The following is a 21,637-nucleotide window of genomic DNA, read 5'->3' as shown; positions in this document are numbered from 1 at the left end:
CTACACGTAATTCTCTTGCTTATTCATTCATAATGTCCCCACAAAACACATCAAAAGTTATTCACGGATTGCTTCTTACACGTCTTACTTCTAGCAGAGTTTAGCTGCTAAGTGATGTTTTGGCAGCAGTACGGTGAGAGAAATAAGTCAGAATACAAAAAGCAATCAAGGTGCCATGTAGGAATATTTCATTCACTTGCGGAAGGAATGTCTAGTTAGAGCTATTTAATTTTATGTAATAATAATTAACATTACAGCTGATGAAAAGGCATCATTTTTTTAACGCAAAGCTGACCTTTCATTAACCATTGACTTTGAATTTTGTAATTTCAGCATTAAGCTGAAAAGGTTGAAGGAGGCAGAGCCATCCATCTATATTTAAATCCTGTTCCTAAGGTACTGCGCTTAAGACAAGCATCAATTTCGCGATCTTCATCATGGGGTTCATGTGTGTAAAAGCCGACAAACAGACCATAGACAGCTGGGTGGTTCTTCTAGATTAGGACGCGCATGTCTGTCCGTTTCTTATGGACCTAGTGGCCAAGAGTCTCTGACTCGCCTTACAGATGTAAATGCTCTGAAATGGACACACCTCATCATCTCCCTGCACACAGACACCAGACAAGCTCTCTGCTTCCTTTAAGGATGGAACCTCAAAAATATACAGTACACATCTGGAGCCGGTCATGCAGCCACTCCTCACACATGCTCTTCTTATCGATCATGGGCAGCAGATTTGCAAATATGAATACTGCAAATGACATTAGTAATAACAATAATAATAATAGATATTTTGTTGATCCCCATGGGGATGTTCTGAACTTCTGATCACAAGCACAGAGATTTAAGCCCACTGAGAGCCACATGCTGTCCCCAGTCTGGTCTGAGACACAAAGCGTCAAAATACAAAAAGAAACCGAGGCATCCTGTAAGAATATCTCATCCACCTGAGGAAGAAATGTTTGGTCAATTATCATTAAAGCTGATGAAAGAAACGTATTTTACAAGCTCTCCTTCAGTTCTCAGGTGTTTGTGTGTGTTTTGGTTCAGTTTTTGCGGAAAGCAGCAGTACTCTCCTGTCCTGTAACGACTGGAGTCTCTGAAACAGTGCTGTCCTGAAAAGACAGGAAGTCTGTCAAGTACAACTTTTGACCTTACGTGATTTCCTGGTCGCATTTGATTAACAGTTTTTTTGGCATTTTTGCGTGCGTGTCTGTTTCGGGGGAGAGATTATGTGCTGTGGCTAATACACTCAAAGGCTTTTTTATGTTATACAAGGACACCAATTTAATGCTTGGTACTGTTAGCTTATGTAAAGTTGGCCGTTGTTGAACGAAACAAGCAACAAACCAAAAATATTATACTGAAAATGTGTTATATATGCCAATAATCACCTAGTTCATTGCAGGGAAAAATGTCTGTGACAATTGTGGCTAACAGGGACGTGTATGTCACGCTCATTAGCTGACAGCAAGCATTGTGTTTTTCTACTGGAGAAAACAATGACCCGTGGAACACAGTTAACCTCGCGCAATTCACCCATGTGAAAGTGCACTCGGAATAGCTGACCCCTCTAGAAGGTAATGAGTTCAAATTCCACGTAGATCTTCTGGTCAGATCTGACCTAGCTTTGCAACATGTTAGCAAAGGGCAGAGAGGCCCCATAGACACATTGCGTTATCAAGCCTGGGTGTTTGAACGTTTTAGCCGTCGTCCCGCCATAGCTTACAGTGCCAGGAAGGGGAGACGGGGGCGGGGGGTTCTGTCTACGACATTCCTTTGCCGGGGTCTGGGTCTTCCAAGTTCCCGAAGCACAATGTGCAAGGAAGTGGGTATCAAAAGTAATATCCTCTCCTTTCACTCAGAACCAAGCCAAAACATGGACTCGTAAAACATGTCCCTCATGCCAGTGTTAAGTGTTGGTAGAGGAGGACAGTTTCATCACTTCATCACCCTGCTTCTTTGTATTTTGCCAAAGGCTGTAAATGCGAGAAATGTTCTCAGATGTTCAAAAACGTGGTGAGATGGGAAGGAAATGCTTTGCTTTGGTGCATGTTACGCAAGCCCGAATATAACCAAAGAGCAAATTTCCAAAACTCACTCCATTTTTTTTTGTTGCTTTTGAGGCGAGACCAATGACCTAAAGTCAGGCTTCTTCACAATTTTACAGTATTGGCAACCAAAACTCACTCAGCCCTCATGTAATCCAACGAAAAACTTTCATTAAATTTCCAGAACTCACAAGGTCCATGAAAATGTATCCCACTGACTAAGGGAGATTTGGAAACTTGCTATTCAGTTATAGCTCGATTCAAGTCAATTTATTTCTACACAGTACCTTTAGGTGTTTGACCTGGGTGTGCAGTAATATACTGCTGTGTCATTCATATAGAAAATCGAGATGTTAGCCCAAGTGTAATTATTCTGAAATGCTGTGTGTTTACAAGCATACTACAGTATGAGAAACGAGTAAGGTTAGCAACAAGCTACATGGAGCGAGCTCTCACCTTTGGCCGGGCATAGAGATGTCTCCAGCATCCTCCCCCCACCATAGACTTTGTACCTGCTCCATTTGGAATATCTGGGCTCTTCGCTGAGCACCGCTCTAAAGCCTTGCTTAGTCAGGTACATGGCAGAGCTGGCCAGCCCCAGGGTGCCCTTTGTGTCATGGCATCGCCAGGCCGGCGAGATGGCACAGTCGGTCAGGGCGGCCAGGCGGGAGTGCCGAGGCACAGCGAGGCTGCTCTCTGCCCACAGGCATCGGGACGAATGCTGGTGAAAGAGCTTCATGCTCCCCGTCCAGCTCCACTGCTGCTCCGGGTCCGTCGGATTGCATTTGCCCAGTACGACCGCCGCATTTCTTGTCACGAGACAAAGGTGCTTGTGCGTGTGGGCAACGAGGAAGCCGTCTACGAATCAAAGACAAGGCAGGAGGTCACCTGACACTCTCATCAGCATGGGACAATCCTGTATTATAAGGGACGGGTGGCAACCCTAATCCACACATGCATGGGTGCCCATGCACAGTGGAATCGGGGGACTTATGGAGTTTCATGAAAAATGCTGTGATGAACAACTGTAAAAAAAAAAAAAAATCACCTAAAAATAATTTACTGCAAACCCATATAACTTTGTTAATAAAAACCTAAATAATAACCTGTATTTTTCAAAGCCGAAAGTTAAATCCGAGTTATTCTACAGCAAGTGGGTGATACTTTATGCCCTTCTCTCTCCCTTCCCCCCACAGTCCCCCCTTGTTCAGTTGCCGTCCACAGTCCTCGACGGTACCTATAGACAGAAAGTACTTCAACTCACTTTATACATGCTCATTTAATGACATAAAAAATACCAATTTGTACCTTTGAGGGTACAATTACCTGGGGCGGTACCCTAGCTGGAGCTAAATGTACCTTTTAAGATACAGAAATGGACTCTGGGGAGTTTTTGTACCATTGGAGGTACATTAGTATCATTTGTTCCTTGGGGAACAAAACTGTACCAGGGTTGTATGCTTCTGTTGATTAATGTCAAAAAGCATGTATTGATTACACAGGTCGTCTCCCATAGTCGACAAACATGCCTCTCAGGAACAGTGAGTCTATACTAACTTTACTCTCCGGTTGTATGTGTGCTACCAAAGCCTCATGCCCTGTTTATGGGGGGTGGGGGGGGTGGGGGGCACCACTAGACCCTGCTCTGCTTCCTGGCAAAAGCTCAATATCGTTAACCAAAACTAAGCAAATACTTACTGTAAAATAATGGATGAAAATATATTAAAACACCTATTACTAAATACAGCAGGTATTTGGTGAAAATGAAACAAACATTTTAAGCCAAATGCATAAACCAGAAGATGTGTTGTAACTGAAATAGGTCTGCTCCGTCCAGAACAAATTTTGCATCTTCTGTATATGGGAAAGAATTCTCACTTGTGATATTGATTACAAAGATGAAGCATTAGATAGTGATCCAAATTTCACCGTTAGATGTTTCTACGTGCTCTTCTCAGAACCATCAAAACGTTTTATTTTGGAATATATCCAAGTCGCTTCGGTATCATGTTCGCCCTGCTCTTAAGCCATAGATTGAACACCGAGTGGAAATGATACCTGGAAATTGTTACAGGGCTTTCCTGTAGACATTTATTAAGCAAAAACTCTTTCTTTTCAGGAGCAGTGAATGATTGTATCAAAGAGAACAATCATAAACTATATATATATTACTTTTTGCCTCACTCGTAAGTCACTGTCGCTTTGCCTAAGGTCGATGGAAGCACAAGGCGGACACCGAGATCCAAACCCAGTGTTGAAAGCTAACCTGAGATGGAAAAACATCATCTGATGGCAAAATACAGGGAACAAAAATCAATGTTTGCTACTTACCTGTTGCGGAAAATCGCAGAAACGCCGATATCGCCGTAAAAAACAAAGCGTCCATATTAAATGTAATAGTTTGACGGGACGGACAGATTCAGATGGGCTGAGTTTAAGGCTTTAGAGGAAATGCGCCTACAAGGGAAAAGTCAGTGACGACCGCTTCCTTCCATTCAGCTTCCATGGTAGAGCCTTCAATGCACAAGTATTCTTGGTCGGAAATACCAAAGGACATCCTAGATGTTTATATAGTCAAGGTTTTCCAAAATACAGCATTAAGCGTTAAACGCCGGTGAAATATAATCGATAAAAAACTTTCAATCACACGATTTAACAGGACACCAGTTAATAATTTAAAATGAATCTCAGTTTATTGACAGTACAGAATATAAAGTCAACAACATAGCTAGCAATAAAAGGAAATGGAGAGCCACAATGTCCAATCTACTGAAGATTACAGATCTTTCCACAAGACGACATTATAGCGAAATCTGCTTCCGATTACAACACAAACATGTAAACACGCTGTTTGAAAGCTTCATGGTATGGCTTTAGTTCACACCCACATTACAACTGTCATGTTTGTTACTATAGCCTACACAAATGCTAAGTGAATGTGCAAAGTCAGTTTTTTGGGAGGAATCGGAGTACATTTACCATGACTTTTTACATTTTGACAACCATCGCTTATCTTTTATCATTGTTTATCTAGTTGTGTTACACCTCGCTGAAATATTTCAGTTGTAAGAAAAAGCAGGTTGCCTGTTTTACAGCTTCAGGACAGAGCGTACTTTGAGGCATACATATATGTACATGTTAGATATAAGTATACTTAATATTGATACATGAGACTGTGAACTCTTCACAACATTCATTTAGGTTAATCGTTTGTAGGGAAACATTGTCTTGCTTCTGCAGCAGTAAAGCCCACATAGTGGATAATAGCTAGAAACAGTACACGATATGCACGGACATTTCGGAATTATACACGTCGATTACGGGCATTGTGCAGTGCACCTGCAACAGAGACCTAATATAAGTAGACAAATATATTCAAAACTTTTGTATCACAAATAATAAAAAAATCGATACATACAAAAAAGTTCCTAAAAATGTTCCTGTTGATTTCTTTCCTGCCATTGCGTACAAATAAAACACTTGCAGTTTTAGCAGCAAGATTTTGTTTTTCTGATGTCGTCAAAGATATACCATCCACGTAGTTGATAATAGCACTTTTACGTTCACGTACTCTTTCACAATACGAGGACAGAAACAGAAGCGTTTAAAAGTTTCGCACGCAACCCCCTCCAACCACAAATCCGCTGGATCCCTGTGCGGGCACTAAACACAAAAGGACCGGGTTAAAAACGCGGTCACACCGCTTGTGCACGGAGACACTTTACAAAAGGCGCGTCACGTTTAGCGGAGGAAAAGCGGAGGAAATCGGGAACGGGCGCAAACAGCACCGCAGAAACGTATCGGATCCAGAGCCGAGCCCAAATCCGAATCAGAATCCGAATAATAATAATAATAATAATAATAATAATATTATTAATAATAATAATAATAATTAATGCACTGTGCACGCCTGAAGCACTCGTCTCTAAGAGTTTACCCTGTGAAAGTTAATACGTCGCCTGACATATCAGTTAATATTTGTGAAAAATTGTTCATGCTGGTAACATGCTCTCAGTGTTAAGGATCAAAAACCCACATTTATTAAATTGGTTTATCGTACATATAGCCTGTAGCCTAATTAACGACCAGAGCCCTCAAAGCTGTACGGGAGGTGTCTGCTGGAGGTTGATGCTGGCCACATGCCCGTGGGCATAAGAGCGATGAGATCTCTACATACAAAACACGAAAGGAGAAAAAATGAACATTTTCTTGCGATTTTCTGATAAAATAATGTCATTATATAGTTGCGTTTATATTTCAACTGGTTAAAAACGGCTTGTTTTAGAATTACTCTTGCCCAAAGCTCAGTGCTGAAAAGCGTCCTTATGAAACGAACCCGACAAAGGGCACCGAAAACCTCAATATAAACAGTGGAAAAAATTTGTTAGTAGTAGTTTCAAACTTAAAATGCAATAAAATGTTTTCAATAATACGCAACAACAGACAAGTGAATTTCATACGAGGTATCTCAAAGTACGTGTATGATAAATAACTGATAAGAACATCATTATTTATATATGGGTGAGTATTTTAACTATACTCCATGTAAGTAACTTCGATTAAAGTTGTGATGGAAACAAAACTGTTTTAATTTCGGGCAAACGAGAGTGCTGTTTTTCCAAACTGCCTCATAACTAGAAAAAAGTATCTGGCACGAGCCAAATTTTAGACAATTAAGAGCATATGTGCATAATTACCGAAATTATATACAAAAATATTTTATATTAAATTTACAATGAACAATAAGGATTTGTAAAAATGTATTTACTTAATACATTTACATAATATGAACTGCTTGGACTATAATTGCCACTACTGTTGATGATATAATATTTTATATAATAAAATACAAAACAGAACAATCTCTTTCTGTGGATTACCAGGTCAATTGCTCAAAGAAGAATTTAAACCCTGACAAAATTGGGATATCTGGATTTCTGAACAATGCTCATGTGAAAGTGCTGCATAATGCAACGGAAAAGACTGTACGGACATGAAAACACTTCACTCCGTGCTATGGGCAGTTAGACTGTGTCACCGGTAGATCACACACATCTCAAGCTACAATTTCAGATATCCCTACAGTCTTAATTTAATTATGGCTCTGTTTGTGCTGGGATCAGGTGCTTGATGAAAATGCCTCCAGGATATTGCAGTTAACAGTCTTTATAATATTGTTTATAAAACTTGATGTCATTTGCAAACGTGCCACCAAATCAAAAAACAAACAAAAAAAAACCCAGTGAAGTTCAATTACTAAGTGATAAATGGCTCTTTGATATATCATGAATATTTGAAAGTGGCAAAATCTCTAGCTTCTATAAGAACAGGCAACTGGTAGATATCAAAAACCTACTGTAACTACCCGATAGGTGCCAGAATGAAGAAAGAAATGACCGCAAGACAGAGTGTTTACATCGTCTTACAAGAAACCAAAACTGCTAACAAGACAGGTGTAAAAGACTAAGTGAATAACATGATGTTCACTGACAGAGCATCTCACTGGAGTTCATCAGCCTACCTCCCCCCACCCCCGCCAATCATCTTAGCTCCTCCCATAACGTTTAACATAATAAAGCTCATTCCAGATGGTCTGAATCAGGTTACCCCTTCTGACGGGACCACGATGACCATAGAACAGGGTTACCTTCAGGTTCCTCTGGTGGAAACCTCGGCCCGCACGGAGATGAAGGAAAACAAAACAAAAGAGAATGAACGGTGTGGCTCTGCGCTCACTGGCCAGGGTCAGCAGAGAGTCGGCTTTCGTAGAGGCTCAGTGCGTGGTGGACGAACTTGTACTGCTCACCCGTCTGAATCATGCCTCCCCTGTCCATGAAACACAACAAAGCACATTCAGGTAGACTTCACGGTTCAGGAGACAACAGAGAAACAAACTCACAGTATTCAGAGACAGTCACACGACACAGACAGTCACACTCGTAGTGTTTCCCCTGCTGCTCTCAGAGACAGTCACAGTCACACGACACAGACAGTCACACTCGCAGTGTTTCCCCTGCTGCTCTCAGAGACAGTCACAGTCACACGACACAGACAGTCACACTCGCAGTGTTTCCCCTGCTGCTCTCAGAGACAGTCACAGTCACACGACACAGACAGTCACACTCGCAGTGTTTCCCCTGCTGCTCTCAGAGACACGCGACACAGACACCCGCAGTTCTGATCTCATAACACATATTTACTTCAGGCCTGAAATAGGACAAATCAAGGTATAGTCTGCAAACGCAGCTCTGAGTTAGTGACTGACTCACTAAAGCCCCCCCACCCTAACCCTTATCCCACCTGAAAGCAGCTCCTATTTTCCCAGGCATCCTGTCTGCCTGAAACACAGGAGCCACCCGCCCTTCCCATTTCCGCCAGACTGCTGTTATGAAGCTGCTGTCCACTGGAGCCCCAGCCCACCTGAACCTCCTATCAGCTAAATGCCATAATGGGGCCGGCTACCCCCTCCACACAGCATTACGGGGGGGTGCCATGTTTGCATAGTAATGGCACCCGCTCTTTCTTTAGCGGGTACCTGTCAAAAGCACCTCTGCAAATATAAACCTCTCGCTTAATTCTTTGTTGCCTTACAAACCAGTTTAATGCAAAGTAAATATTAATCCCATTTATTAGATTATTGTGCTGTCAAAGTCAGCCACTTTAAAGGATAAGTAAAAGAACAAGCTCAGTTTGACGTGCTGCTGGTTCAGAAGTCATTATGAGCACAGCGGGCTTTGATAGAGCCTGTGTTTAACAGGAAGCTACAAGCAGATTAGTCACGCAAGCCGTCCGAACATCCAGGAACAAGGAATGGCTCACTATGAGTAGGCTGGAGCCTGAACAATGGTTTCAGCAATCCCACCTATTAGCATAGTGATCACCATGGTAGCACATAGAGGTAATCAAAGTAATCTGGCTCTTATTTTCTTGTGAGGGTTAAACAGGGACAGCTAGGTAGCTATTGTAAGATTTTGAGGGCGAGATGTTTTCTTTCTATCAGGCAACTATATTTGTTTTGCTGTGTTTCTCTTATTCGATCATTTTGTAAACGATTTTACGTTTACATTTATTTACTTAGACACTTTTATCCAATGCAGTGGTTAGCACTGTTGCCTCACACCTCTGGGACCCGGGTTCGAGTCTCCGCCTGGGTCACATGTGTGTGGAGTTTGCATGTTCTCCCCATGTCGTCGTGGGGCTTCCTCCGGGTACTCCGGTTTCCCCCCACAGTCCAAAGACATGCTGAGCCTAATTGGAATTGCTAAATTGCCCGTAGGAGTGCATGCGTGAGTCACTGGTGTGTGAGTGTGCCCTGCGATGGGCTGGCCCCCCATCCTGGGTTGTCCCCTGCCTCGTGCCCATTGCGTCCGGGATAGGCTCTGGACCCCCCGCGACCCAGTAGGATAAGCGGTTTGGAAAATTGATGGATGGATGGACTTTTATCCAACGTGATGTATCGCTGAGAAAGCAGTTGTACAAGTTTGCACGGCAACAGGAGTTAAGGGCCTTGCTCAGGGGCCCAATGGTGACATCACTCTGTCAACTGCAAGATCTGAACCAGCGACCTTCCGGTCACAGTCCCAACCCACAGTGCCAGACATTGCCCGAGTTTTCATTGCTTAAAGGGCCCCCGACACCGGGCCCGTGACAGGTGTTCACCCCGCATTCTCCTTTTCCTGCTGGTGGTATACCGACTCAGGCACCGTACCTGTCCACTCGAAGCTGGCACACGATGCCCAGCACGTCCACTGTGCCCTCCTCCTGCAGCTGCCGGCACCCTATGGTCGTGGCGATGAAGCATCCGGTCCGGCCGATCCCAGCACTGTGTGAGGGACCAAACGTTTAACTCCCAATAAGCATAAACAATTGGTATTATTCCCAGGAATGCTCGTAACTTCCAAAATAATCATCCATTTATTAATTACCCAGAATGCCTCTCATTAAAACGCTGCCGCTGTGCTTAGGGTCAGTCACACACCATACCTCAAAATACATTCAAGATCTGTCTTTGCACATAAATCTTCACAGCCAATCAGAATCCCTGAATCTAGTTCTCACAGTCGTTCAGTATTTACAACGCTTTGATACGGGAAACATAAACAGCACACAGAGGCATCTCAGATCGTAACGTAAGGCATCTTTGGTGGACACCCATGGGCCCTGCTGGGGTCACCTGCAGTGAACAATGACGGGCCCTCGGGGTCCCGAGGCCTGCCGGTCCTCCTCCACCTCGGTTATGAGCTGCAGGAGGGGCTGAGTGCTGTCGGGGGTCTTGTGGTCCGGCCAGGAGGTGTACCAGTAATGCTTCAGGCTATGGCTCTGGCCCCCTTGCTGCAGAGAAGATGCACAGATACAGGATTCATATAGGAAAATCCTAAGGTTGTTTAAGAATTAGAATTTAGTGATCAGTGGTCATTGTTGACACACCACAGCACACAGTGCGCAACAACCAAATGTGTCCTCTGCATTTAACCCATACGTGACTTTCGTGACATAGCAGGGGGCAGCTAATTCAGTGCCCAGGGAGCAGTGCTTGGGGGCGGTACCTTGCTCAGGGTACCTCAGTACTTACTATTACTACCATAGTAAAATCTATGTAAACAGACCTTACAAAACAGAGAACTGCATCCAGACAAAGACCACACAAAAGACCCCCGTTAACACTTTAGGATAAGGGGATCATTTCAGCTGCTCCTGGGAAATACTGCACCAGCAGCTGTGCGTTTACCAGCTAATTCTGCAATCAAGATCCCAGACCATCAATTGCCTTCGCATACGGGCAGCTTGAAACACAATGACATGATTGTTTTTCCAGGGGTTCTATAAGTTTGCTGCTGTACGAGGCCCGGCACTTAGTGCCTTGTTACATGATCATTAATAAACAGAACCATATTATTAGGGCAAAACAACAACAACAAACAAGACAGTGCGCTGCAAACGAATCGGTGACTTTGGCTTCGTACAGGAAATGGTGTGACAGGTGTACTTACCTGCAGAGTGAGATGGCGGACGGTGTAGTGCTCGCTTTCCCTCACTCCGTCGACGAGCACCTCCACCTTCCCGTAGATGCCTCGCTTCTCCGGCCAGTAGAGGACGCATTTCTACAGAGGGCGAGGGACCCAGTATCACATCCAGTATCTCGTTTCCGTGACGACGCCATTTTCCGCTCCCGGCCACTCAGGGAGCACAAACCCGCAGCAGAAAGTGGTGGATGAAGGGATGAAACCTGATCTACAAAATAATACTTCAGCCAATTCACAGTGCTTTGCAGAACCAGGTAGCTACGAACAGACTCTCAATCCATCCTGACTACTGACACGCTCCAGAAGACAGCTTCTCCTCTATGTTCTCCCTCCTAACACCTCCTCAAACCTCAAGGAGCCCCGTCCTTCTCCGCCGACATGCTTAAATGCCGGAGAGTAACTTACGTAACAGCAGCTTCTCCCAGTGCTTAACAGACAGGCCCGTCTGAGGCCCCTCCCTGGCGGCCCGTGGGGGCCCGTCCTACCCAAGGGTGAGGGTGTTGGTCTTTTTAGGCCGTAGCCCGACTCCCCTACGCCGCTCTATTGTGGGCTATTTTTAGTGGCAGCGTTTGTGATAAAAGTTCCTATGAAGACCGGAGTCTTAACCCCCCTGTGCTGGTTTTCCAGTTAAAGAAAATGTAAAAAATTGCCAGAGAAAATAAAAAGAAGGACATCAATGCAAAGGCACCTGAAAGCCCAATCAGCGGAGCAATAAAAGGCAAACGGGAAGCAGAGCTGTGGTTTCATGCAGGGGTGTGTGTGTGCGTGTGGGCAGGTAGGGCACAGACGCTGTACCCTCACACACCTCGTTCTTCTCCTTCAGCTTGGTGATCATGACAATAACAGGACAGCTCTCCTGCCACGCCATCTGCCAGAAGTCGTTGACTGTGTTGATCATGGGCCCTTGGGTGGCGATGTAGGCCCTCTCGTCTCCAAGGTATCCCTGCCGGGGGGGGGGGGGGGGGGGGGGGGTCAGAGATGAGTGGTGAGCTAACAGGCTCTGTGAGGGACACCCTGCGAACCCAGACACTGAAATCCATGATTTTTTGCTGGATGGAAAAAAAAAATCTGATACAATTTGCAACAAAACATTATCTCATTTTATAAATTTATTTCCTGTCATTATAAAGAACCTTCACCATCAGACTTACAGACTTTAATACAGCCTATTACATCGGACCAGAAGCTACTTAATCTTAGCAGTTCAGGTAAAGTACGCAGTAAAGTACAGTATCAGACATTACTCACTGACTGTCATCATAGGACAGAAAATTAGAGTGATTAGCAAACAGCAGTGCTGTGCTCTACAACGTGTGAACTAACGGCTAGTGGAATTCTAGTTAATTTGAACAGGCATGTTCAGGCAGTGGCGTCTGGTGGTTTGTCATATATGGAGGCCTTCATTAGCGATAAGCAGGCCAGCTACTGTTCCTAAGGTCAGAATTAATGTCTATCAGCTAACGGTGTTTTTATAGCTACTGACCCTGGGTAAAGGGGAGAACCGACTGGTAAACTTGACTATAATTTTTTTTTGAGCATTTATGTAAAAAAAACAGTTTCATCAACAGTTTGCACGTTTGGTACGAAGGCGGGAAATTCCCGCATTTTGATAATTAATTTAAGAAGGTGTTGGTGTGCCTCGTTACCCGTGCGCACACACACACACACACACACACACACACACACACACACACACACACACACACACACACACACACACACATGCGCGCACACACACACCAGTGCCCCTGTCAGTCACCACCACTATTTCGATTAGGGGAGTAACGGTTCTGAAATCGAGACCGAAACCACCATCCAAACGTTCACGATCCCGTATTGCGATTTCAGAAGACGGAACCACAAAATCACCCCAATCCCAACCCGCTGCTCCAAGTGCAGTCTGTTGAGCTCTCATTACATTACTAATGTTACAAAAGTCATTTTTCACAATTTACACTATAACATCATACATCCATCCATCCATCCATCTGTCCATCCATCTCTGTGACCGCTTAATCCCAACTGGGCTTGTGAGGGGGACCGGAGTCTATCTTGGGAACAAGGGGCGCAGGTGGGAACCAACCCTGGGCAGTCGGCAACACACCGTAGGGCGCGCACACACACACACACACACACACACACACACACACACACACACACACACACACAGCCAATGTAGACTCGCCAATCGACCTGCCCTGCATGCTTTTGGACTGTGGGAGGAAGCAGGAGCCCCCGGTGGAAACCCACACAAACACGGGGAGAGTGCAAACTCATAGAAAAGACTCGGGAGCAAACCCAGGACAAACTGGCTGTGAGGCAACATGTAGATCACAATATTATTATTCTATTTAAAGTCAGGACAAGCTGTATATTTTATATTACACATGACTAAGGCTGTAACAGTAGGTATTAGTCCTGTGCTGTTAATATTTTACATGTATTTTTGTTATTTTGAAATTACAAATTACTTGTATTTTAATTAAACACATTTTCTGACACCAGTATTTTGTATTTTATTTACACTGGATGAGCAAGCATTTTAACTTGTTACAAGATTTACGGTATTTGCGCCCATATCTGCCTCCCAGCCCCGAGCCATTCAAGAATACCGAACTCCGAAGGTGTGCTGGAAGCTGGTAAAGGGCAAAAATGTGGACTGTTTCGGGGTCACTGTGGGGAGGGCTGGGAGACAAAGGACTGGATTAACGGTACCATTATCAAATAGAGAGGATATACGGCCCCAGGTTAAACACCCAGGATCAAAAGAAAAATAAATCGTGGCCAGTTGAGATGGAGGCAAATATGTGGCTTTACTGAAATAAGAGGAATTAATACATTACATGGTGCACAACCAGCAGTGTGCAGTAAAACTGGGGTTTTAAAAGTGAGATGTATTAAAAAAAATATACGACTTCAGGAGAAATTATATAAACTTTATCTGTCACTGCAAAGCAGTATACTTTAAATCAGATGTGTGTCACATGTATGGGTCACCAGTGCAGCAGAATATTATACAAACAACTGATCGCGTGGATATCCTGGGGTTGTGTAATTTGTATTTAAATACAACTTTTGCTATGCTTGGGCCATTAAAGAAAGACAAACAGCCAGTCCTCAGATCCTTAATGATGTATAAACAATGTCTCGGGCCAGAGGAAATGGGAAGAGAATGTTCTTGGCCAAGGAGCAAGTAACACTGAGAAAACACCCACAGCACTGAATGGGAGACGCTGCGCACTCAGGTCAGCCATGTTCAGAGCGTGACAGTCAGTGATAACCCAGCTCCTCATCTTCAAACGGACATGACATCCGGAGGAACTGGATGTTCGATCACGTCAAGTTAAGACGACCTTTCAATTTAAAAATTACATGAATAATTTACAAAAAAAAATCAAACTTCAAACTTCACCTGCAAATAACAACAACACTAGTGAAGTCACACTGTCAATTTCAGATATGTGGATTAATAATGTATGAGCTTAGTTTTGATGCAGATTGAAATGTTCGTGGATTTGACAAAAGAAATCGAATAGGGTCAGATAATGAGAAACAGGCTGCAAAGAAAATTATAACACAGAGATCCACGCATTATAAGCGCGAGCCTCAAAGGTGACATGTGCAGATGCTGTTCACTGTACGAGTGAGCTGAAATTAATCAGCTATGGTGTATTCTTATTTTCACCAAATTTATGGCTGCGACGTATAAACCTTGAGTTTCCACCTCATAATAAAAACGTTAGCAAATGACACAGAATGGGCGTGTCACTTGTTAAGATGTGTGACGAGGGATGCAGACCTGCCTGTTATTTCCCTTATAAGGGAAAGACTGCAACTTTGACTTTGATCATTAATAACTGGGCACCGCCTTGTCTGTGATGATGGCAGCGTTAGAATCCCATGGTGAACTTGGAGCATCATCACTGATCTGGAGGAAGGTGTTTTTGGTGCTAAACAGGGTGTGAATGAAAAGAAAAATTCCTCAGGACTTCCTGAATCAGGAAGCAGGCTGCCAGGAGTATACATTCCCCTTAACTCTAACACGCTCCCACAACAATTATTACTATGAGAAAAGCCTGACATGAGCCTTTGGGTTTAATTTGACTACAGGTGTGGTAGTTAATAAGGAAAAGAAAGAAATAATCACCTTTTACTTCGAAAATGATCAGTTCCATAAAAGCTACAGGGTTTGCTTGTGTACACTAAGCTGACTAAAACCTCAAGTTAACACGAAATTAGGATGAAATGTACTTTTTGTTTTTTACACGAGACATGTTTGTGATTAACAAAGCAAAACATGTTCTCTAAAGTTTAACTATCAGCATTTATTTATTTATGAACTTGTCAGGTGAATTTTGTATAATGCAGGCACTTTTAGTTGATTAAATAAGACTGTTTAATTCCTGAAAAGTAAACCGTTTCATTAGATACTAAAAACATAACATTGTTTTTTTTTTTTTTAATTCAAACACTTTGCGCAAACAATGAACTTCACAGTCAGATCCATTCAGTAAAGCCCAATTATTACCCCACTGAAGTTAATTAGACACAATCTCTGTCAGTCCAGGATTCAGCCACAGTACTAGAGTTACATATTATGACCCAAAAATGCGCTTTTAACAAGAATGTAAAGTTAACTAAACCAAACTTTAAAATTACCATAATTTTATAATAACTATTACAAATAGCGGGTGAGGTCGAGGGTCAGAGGCTTTATACATTTCAGTTACTTATTTGCAACGAACCCCTTAATTCACACTGCAGCCAGATCTTAATGTGGGTTGCCATCTTCCAGTCTTTCCAGAATATTCCATAAATGTGGTCAGGTCACAGTGTTGTGGCAGCAGTCAGATATTGTTTTATAAATCGTGTAATTTGACTCATTTCTAATTAGCCATTTGATTTCTCAGAGTTGCATCAAACTAAATCCACAGCGAACTGCAGCACTGTTGAACTTCCTTTGAAACCGGTGCTCTGCATTAATAAGTCCAGTTACAAATCAATGAGATTCTCCGTTAAGTATCTGTAAGGGACGGACAGATGTAGGCTGCAGGACTGGGCGATACGGCAAAATATTTTGTCATGATATTTTTTCCTATTAGCCGATATTCATAATTATCACAATATTATTCAAGCCATTGTTTCTTCATTTCAGAGCTCCATTCAATTCACTGCTTCAATACTTGCTTAAAATTCCATTAGGATTCCTCCTAAACAGATTCAGAACATGAAAAAAGACGATTGGACAGAAAATTTAAGAATGTGTTCACTGCTGAGATTTCTAAGCACTTATGCCAGTCGCTCTGGCTAAAGGCGTGTGCCAAATACATTAAATGTAAATGTAAACTAAGATCTAATTTTAATAAATATATAATACAAAAATATCTTTTCATCCCAGTGTGTAACAATAGAAACAGCCGATGGTGCGGTTCGTCACTGGGTCTTTTGTCTGTCTTGCTGTCCATTCTAGGAGACGGGTCTGACATTGCAGGTAGAGCTGCCACCCATCCTATCCATATTGTGAAATGAAATGCTGTGTTCTGTGTGAACCAATACAGGGCGCAATTTGTCCCATATTTTTCAATGCACCTCCCCCAGCAAATTTTATTGTCTGGGAGCTGGGGAGATGGCACCCTGCATTCCCTGAGAATGAAAGCGGAAGCTCTAACTGCAGTGTCTGTAAACACTTGCATTCTGTATGTTCTGAGGATGACAGTACTTCAGGTGGTGAAATAAGAGTGTTTGGGAGAGTTTACAGTACATAGAGCAGTCTGTTGTGCATCAGACATTAAATAGCCAAAGTACCACCACACCTCCGACGTCTTTTTACCTTGTTTATCTACAGTACCTCATTTATAAACGATGTGGCAGCGGCTGAGCTATCCCTTTCTTCACCAACACTTGAAGTTTCCTCTAAGGAAGCCCTCGTCTCTTACATGACTCGCGTATGTTGCCAAAATAGTAGCATGTGGTGAGCCCCACTAACTCCGCAGTGTACTCGCTGGATATAAGTTGTCCGTTTTTAAAAGACTGCCCACATCCGCTATCACACTATCAAACAATGTTCCTTATCGACATGTGTCTTGTTTTTTTTTCTATCGTTTAAATGTTATACGATGACTCAACCGCAGAGCCTTGCTGATGACTCCTCTCATCCTTTACACTCCCTCTTCAGCCTCCTCCCCTCAGGGAGAAGGTACCGGAGCCTCCAGGCTCCACAAGACTATCCGTCCAAGAGCTTCACCCACCAAGCTGTCAGGATGCTGAACTCTGTCCACTACCACCCTCCTTGCCCTCTGCCCCTGGACCGTAACACGAGAGTCGATACCTACCATGTACCCCCCTGTACCCACTACTATATAAAGACTCAATATTACATCAGCTGTTAACGGTCTTTTTGCCCTAAAAATGCGCCACCTCACTTCACATCAGTTACCGGTCTCTTGCTGTCCTTTTCTGCTTTTTGCATTACTGACTTTCACACATTGTACAGAGGGTTACTATTTACTATTTTCAGCACTATTGATATTTATCATATTTATCTTATATGTTTATACATTTTTCTATTTTATATTTGTGCTACGAAGATGAGAGAGAAACAGCATTTTGATTCCCTTGTATGTTAGGACATATAGTGAATTGACAATAAAAGGCTATTTGATTTGATTTAAGCAATATTGGAAATGTGAAATATCAAAGGAGATTGCCGTTCATAAGTAATTATGGAAGTACGGAATAAGTAAGTATGGAACATACAGGGCAAAAAACCAAACAAACAAAAGCATATCCCACTTACTCGGATATAGTTGGCATTGATGTAACTGCTGAGCGGGTCGTTAGCGTTCTTGGTCTTTAAGATCACTCTGGAGTGGGGGTCTAGAGAACAGAGACGTTTGTTAATCAACCTGCAGGGGTGAAACATTTTGGTTTCAAATCAAAAAGTGATAAAACGTTTATTTATCTTAAAAAGCAACGTTTTGGTGGGCAAAGGCTCTCATTGTTTAGCTGAGAATTTAGAGATGTCTGGCCCATTCCACCGAAACAAACTCCTCCAGTTCGTTTGGCCCCGATCCCATTTATATTTTTAACCCCACTTTCAACTGCTTAACTGTTCTTCAGCAGATTGGCCAGCAGGAAGCTACACCCACTACAGGAAGACCTGGCATGTAACCCCCATCAATGGGGCCACAGACACCTCCCACCCACTGGACACGAAAAAAAAAGAGCAAGAGGCTGAAACAGGGAGCCAAAGTCCTCTAGCTTAGAATGTGTCCCTCAGAGCCAGGGGAACAGGGGGGATTAGCACAGCGCTAAGCTTTCTGTGATTAGACAGACAGACAGACACAGACTGACAGACAGGTAGGCAGGCAGGCAGACAAACAGACAAATAGACAATGTCCTCTAACTTGGAATGTATTCCTGCAGACCCAGGGGAACAGAGGGGATTAGCACAGTGCTAAGCTTTCTGTGATTAGACAGACAGACAGACACAGACTGACAGACAGGTAGGCAGGCAGGCAGACAAACAGACAGATAGACAATGTCCTCTAACTTGGAATGTATTCCTGCAGAACCAGGGGAACAGAGGGGATTAGCACAGCACTAAGCTTTCTGTGATTAGACAGACAGACAGACACAGACTGTCAGACAGGTAGGCAGGCAGGCAGACAAACAGACAATGTCCTCTAACTTGGAATGTGTTAGAGGGGAACAGACTGCAGTTAGCACAGTCTTTTGCGATTTTTTTGTGATTAGACAGACACAGACAGACTAATTTTTAAGCTTTAAATGTTGGTGATTTAAACGTTTTCAGATGAACAAGATGTGATATGGAGCAAAAATTCTAGCCTCAGTGCTTCGTGCGTGAGATGCAAAGCTATCCTCTGAAATGCTCCACAAAGCTTCTGGTTGGCCTTGGAGATGGTGATGATGGCCTTCCCCGCCTGGAAAAAGTTCCCAGCACCCGAGAAACGCCGATAACCACAGTGAAGGAAACAGGGTCGAAAGGGAAGGTGAACGAGGGCAAAACGCCGCGGCCTGAGATGTGAGCAGACAGGGCCCAAGGCGGGAACCGGGTGTCCCAAGTGCATTGTTCTCGCAAGCCCTGGTGAACCTGCAGAAAGTGTACTTCACGTCTGAACATTGACTCTGCTGCTCTGACCCTGGCGGGAAGGGGGAGGGGACAATCGGACCCTTCCTCTGTGGCTAAGCAGGGGGGCGGGATGGACACTAGTACTGCAGAGCGGAAGAGTCTTGATTTTTGGCAATTACTGACTTCCCTCACCAATCAGGCCTAGGTGACCCTGGAGAGGAAGGAAGGGTCTGATCCTCTAACCCATACGGTACAAAATGTCCTTTGGACCAATGCTAGAGGAGGGCTACTGCGTGTCAGGTGATCAGTCAGAGACAGCAACAGATGGGCCGGGCAGTAAGAAACAACATTGCTGGGTGTGACCCGACGTACCATGACATCAATCTCCTGATTGACCACAAAGTATTTTGAGATCTTCCGTCATTTGTGTGGCTTCTACCATCACCAAACACATGGTCCAAACACATACATAAAGTTGGTTCTTTACTGGTTTTACAAATACAGACCGAAAGTGGGCAAACAATCAAAACAAATAGTAATCAGTGAAATACACCGCATGTGTCACTCTTACTTTATAACATTAGAAAAATCCAAAAGAAGCTACTGTCAACAAGTTAGTTGTAAATTGAACATAAATAAAAAAAAAATAAAATCCTACTTGGCAAAATGGTTCTGTATCGGTTCTTCGTGCCGTGCGTGGGAATGTCCACTTCTTTGGGATCCACGAAATTCATTGGGATTTCCTGCAAAATACAGATGTGACTCAAGACGAGATGAGGCTACATGCTGAGTAACAGATGCAGAAAGAGAAACGAAATCATTCACAAGCCCGCCAGTGAAAAACCAGAGAATAAATGAATGCGAATCAATTCTAGGGAAAAAGTACTGATTTATGAAGCATCTCGAACATTAACATTCAGTAAGACAGCAAAGGGGCTCAGTTTGGAACACAAACAGAGATGGCCGCCCGACTGTGGGCTGGGTCTGAATATGAGGCTTCGCACAACAGGGAGGCCATGCTTCCTCACCACGAACTCGGCGTGCAGGTTCTGCGTGTTGAGCACAGCACCGCGGAGCTGCTGTCGGGAGAGGGTGCGGCTGGCCGCCTGCAGGTACTCCTGGGCCACGCGCTCACGGGGCGTCGCCCCCGTGCTGCTCAGCGGCTCCACGGACCCCAGGGCGCTCATGTCCAGCACCAGGGACACATTGGACCCTCGTCTGCAGACAAGCGGTATGACTGAGATGCTGAGAGCAACCACTCAACCCTCCATCACAAAACTGAGCTTCCTTTTGTGGGGATCAAATAAGCAGTCGTGTAAAAACACAAGTTCAGAGTCTATCCCGGAAGCAATGAGACATTATAACATATGTAACACAGATAAAAATGTACAAGAATTTTATCTGTTCACCAAAAAGTTAATGACTAGGTAGACTATGCTTTGGTTCCCAATATCATTTAAATTGAATATCATTTAAATATCAGGTTATGTGACTGCCTCACACTTTTGAACAGTACTGTATATCTTTTTACCTTTGTCTACCTTTTAATTTTTCACCACAATATAATATATACATGACCATGACCATGGCCACACACACACACACACACACACACACACACACACACACACACACACACACACACAGTGTCATGTAATCATATATTTTTGGGAACCGCTCATTCATTTCTATGGGAAAAATGCTAATGCTAACTACAACATCATTAACCCCTACCCAGCCCTAACCATAACCATAAGTAAGCAAACAAAATATAAGATTTTTTGCATTTTTAGCTTTTTTGATTGCAGTCGTGGATTTTTATAAAATAGAATTTTACCATATGGGGAGCAGGAAACGAAGAAAAAGAAGGGTATTCATGACATTGTGGGGACATTTAGTCCCCACAAGGTAAGGTATACCTGGACCACACACACACATTCCGACACAGTGCCATCTCGCTGCATCAACCCACTTGAAATCACAATTCCGCATGTATCCCTTGTGTTGCATCTTGCTTAATATCTTTACAACTTATAATCACGTTTGGGTGCTGCAGAGCTGGGTGTCTTATTTTATAGCTTTTGCTTTAAATGCGTTATGTTAATGGAACATTCCTAAACTGAAATGATCACAGCAGTAAACAATCAACACTTTTCATTGAGCTCAGATCATAATCTGTTCCTATTCTGGGCATTAAAAAAGAACACGCCCTTAAACACAAATTTTAAACGGAGTCACTCATCATGTCGACACGACGTCTCAGGCCTGAAGGTCGGCCACAGATCCGCTGTGAGTCCATGTCCCTATTCGGAGTCGGGGTTCGTCTGTCTGTCTTCCCAAGCAGTCGACCTTTGACCCTGCAGCTCTCCCCCACATTGCTTTCCTTGGCGTTGCTCACAAAGGCAGGAGCGTGGCATTAGTGAGCCGAAAGAGAGCAATGGCGGCCTGGAGATGGGAGGCCTCGCTAGGGA

At 43.5% G+C, this 21,637-nt stretch overlaps 2 protein-coding genes across 6 annotated transcripts in view; both read right to left on the bottom strand.

Annotated features, from left to right (window-relative positions):
• Positions 1-4,540, bottom strand: part of LOC125728500 (receptor-type tyrosine-protein phosphatase beta-like) — a 52,606-nt gene extending 48,066 nt beyond the window's left edge. For all 3 annotated transcript variants that reach the window (XM_049005441.1, XM_049005504.1, XM_049005513.1), the window contains exons 1-2: positions 4,383-4,540; positions 2,508-2,909 (exon numbers count right to left, since the gene is read on the bottom strand). In XM_049005441.1, coding sequence (XP_048861398.1) covers positions 2,508-2,909; positions 4,383-4,437 — 457 coding nt within the window. In that variant the 5' untranslated portion in view covers positions 4,438-4,540. The remainder of the gene's footprint in view (positions 1-2,507; positions 2,910-4,382) is intronic.
• A 182-nt stretch (positions 4,541-4,722) lies between these two features.
• ptprr (protein tyrosine phosphatase receptor type R) overlaps positions 4,723-21,637 on the bottom strand; it is a 49,837-nt gene continuing 32,922 nt past the window's right edge. For all 3 annotated transcript variants that reach the window (XM_049005534.1, XM_049005523.1, XM_049005577.1), the window contains 8 exons: positions 20,195-20,384; positions 19,825-19,909; positions 17,871-17,950; positions 11,880-12,017; positions 11,042-11,152; positions 10,225-10,382; positions 9,760-9,873; positions 4,723-7,877 (listed from right to left, as the gene is read on the bottom strand). In XM_049005534.1, coding sequence (XP_048861491.1) covers positions 7,784-7,877; positions 9,760-9,873; positions 10,225-10,382; positions 11,042-11,152; positions 11,880-12,017; positions 17,871-17,950; positions 19,825-19,909; positions 20,195-20,384 — 970 coding nt within the window. In that variant the 3' untranslated portion in view covers positions 4,723-7,783. The remainder of the gene's footprint in view (positions 7,878-9,759; positions 9,874-10,224; positions 10,383-11,041; positions 11,153-11,879; positions 12,018-17,870; positions 17,951-19,824; positions 19,910-20,194; positions 20,385-21,637) is intronic.

This window comes from Brienomyrus brachyistius, chromosome 1 (genome assembly GCF_023856365.1).
Source record: "Brienomyrus brachyistius isolate T26 chromosome 1, BBRACH_0.4, whole genome shotgun sequence".
In the NCBI taxonomy this organism is placed as follows: domain Eukaryota; kingdom Metazoa; phylum Chordata; class Actinopteri; order Osteoglossiformes; family Mormyridae; genus Brienomyrus; species Brienomyrus brachyistius.
The sequence above is the reverse complement of the archived record's forward strand: the minus strand, read 5'-3'. Positions and strand labels throughout refer to the sequence as shown.